The sequence below is a fragment of the Limulus polyphemus genome, unplaced genomic scaffold, assembly GCF_000517525.1.
Source record: "Limulus polyphemus unplaced genomic scaffold, Limulus_polyphemus-2.1.2 Scaffold8600, whole genome shotgun sequence".
NCBI lineage: Eukaryota > Metazoa > Arthropoda > Merostomata > Xiphosura > Limulidae > Limulus > Limulus polyphemus.
In genome coordinates, this window is record NW_013674210.1 from 4,582 (window position 1) to 6,939 (window position 2,358).

The 2,358-nt window shown below is 37.6% G+C and overlaps 1 protein-coding gene across 1 annotated transcript in view; it reads right to left on the reverse strand.

Annotated features, from left to right (window-relative positions):
• The window catches only part of LOC111083211, a 4,259-nt gene extending 2,431 nt beyond the window's left edge, over positions 1 to 1,828 (reverse strand). The window contains exon 1 of the mRNA XM_022379553.1: positions 1,074 to 1,828. Within this exon, the coding sequence (XP_022235261.1) occupies positions 1,074 to 1,828 (755 nt within the window). The remainder of the gene's footprint in view (positions 1 to 1,073) is intronic.
• Between the last annotated feature and the right edge of the window lie 530 nt (positions 1,829 to 2,358).

Below are 2,358 nucleotides of genomic sequence, written 5' to 3' on the forward strand. Positions count from 1 at the left end.
CCCCCACGGCTGAAAGGGCGAGCATGTTTGGTGTGACGGGGATTCGAACCCGTTACCCTCAGATTGCGAGTCGAGTGCCTTAACCACCTGGCCATGCCGGGCTCGAAAAGTGGAAAGGTAGGAAAGAAGAAGTGGTTATTATACATTACCTCTTCTACAAGCCCGACGAAAGCCATTGTCCAAAACGTTTATTTCAAGTTTTAATGTTATTTTAAATGCATTGTTGAAGGTTTACTCCCCATGTGTCTCGCACTTTTTAAGGGCTAGAAACGTCCCCGATTGTATACTTGTGTTTAATATTTGTTTCATTCTTAAAATGCTCGCAGTCAGTATTTTCAGTTTTACCTCACAAACCAAATGACTTCTATTAAACTTAAAAATATCGTTCATGAGTTGACATATAATTAATAGTATTATATTAAAGTTCAACTTTTTAGAGTGTACTTGATAAATAAACTTAAAAATTCAACAATGACTCAAAGCTCTTCTTCGTAAGGATATTTTTAAGCGATAAACAAACATCAACCTAAGATTATGTTGTAGGAAAAGATGTTGAAAAAAGGTTTATTAATCAAGGCTATTTATGTTCTTATGTATTTAGATGTGATAACTTCAGATAATGACAAGGAGATGGCTTTAGTGAATAATATGAAGGATAAGAATAATCATGCAGAAAAGAGTAAATCTTAAAAAAAAAAAATTCCAGACGTGAGAGAGTTACCGTATTGGCCCGATTATAAGGCGATGTTTTTTTATTAATAATTAGACTAAAATTCATAGTCGCCTTATAATCACAGACCCCTTCCCCCTACTCTAGCCTGTCGAATTCCTGAATGTCCAGATAGCATACAGCTAGGCATGCACGCCAGATGTTCGCTCAAGGTCATCACTAATTCTTGCAATTAATCCACCAGCAGGCTGCTCAATTATAGTATTGATTTTGCAGACGTAAAAAAAAAGACTCATGACACTCAATTTTTTATTTCCCATGGTTTCTCAAAATGGAGGTCGCTTTATATTCGAGTTCGCCCTATAATCAGGCTAATACTGTATATTGTAACCTCTTTACTTACCTTTCCACCGTTTCGACGTTGCGACAAGGGTCCATCAACTTAGTTTCTCCCGTTTCAACGATCCCAGTTTTGTCTTTCAAACGAACAGAAGAGTCAGTGACCGTCTTTTGACCCCTGATAGTGAAGATACTGTTTTCTGGGCTGTCCCCAAATCCAAGTTCACGGTTTTGAAAATGTTTTACTTCATTCACAGAGGAACTTTCTCCAAGGCTAGCAGGAAACGAAGTGTCTATCGGATGCTGCTGGAAAGTATAGGAACTAGCTTTATCTAAACTCCCTAGTTCGAACTGTTTTAAGATGGCGGATCGAGTTAGACAGGGAACGTAGCTCTTTTGTTTCTTACATACATCGGTACTTTTGACTCTCCCACGAGACCTTGAAAGATCTTTCGGTTCTTTAATGTTGCGATCATGAGAAGGGTTACTGATTTGATAATGAACACCAGTTAATTTTTCCCTTTTGGTAACTTGGAGGAAATCGTTGGCAAAATTCCGAGAAGTGGGAGCATGCATTGGTTGACCGTAACAAAATCCATTAGCGTTTCCTGTTGGGTAGTTAGAATCACACTTGTCGGTTTCTTCGGGTTTTTCATCGCTTTCTTCCACACTCTGCAAATGAGAATGATTCCAATTGTAGTGGTATCTGGAACGATAATTCTTCTGCGTGGGGTCAGAGTATTTTTCTGAACCGATTGGTCGTACGTGGTGAATACGTGGTTCGTTTCGACCTGTTGCACGGCTGGAATTATCTTTCATATTTTGAAAACAAACTAACTAACTTCACATTGTCTTTGAAGCGCGAAATAAAGAGGTCAAACCACATAAACACAGCAGGAGTTGTAGTGCATTATGGGCAGGACAGAGTCGAATCTGTAATTAAAACCAACCACAAAGTCACATTTGATGGAGATTAAACTACATTTAACTGAAAGTAGTTATTATATTGCAACACGGCTAGCCTAACTACAGATATATATATAACAGGCTGCAATACTTCTACAATAACAGCATAGTTAGAAAATCAAGCCATACTATTTACGTAGCAAGAGTTATACAACTATTATATTCGTTCATGGTGGTCAGGTTAGAAAGTGACTTTAACCTTCAATGAAGGTGTACAAAACCATCAGAAATGTAGCAAAGTGTGATATGTAGCAACTTTCATTACATATTGTTTGGTATGATATGTAGCAACTGTCATTACATATTGTTTTGGTATGATATGTAGCAACTGTCATTACATATTGTTTGGTTGATATGTAGCAACTGTCATTACATATTGTTTG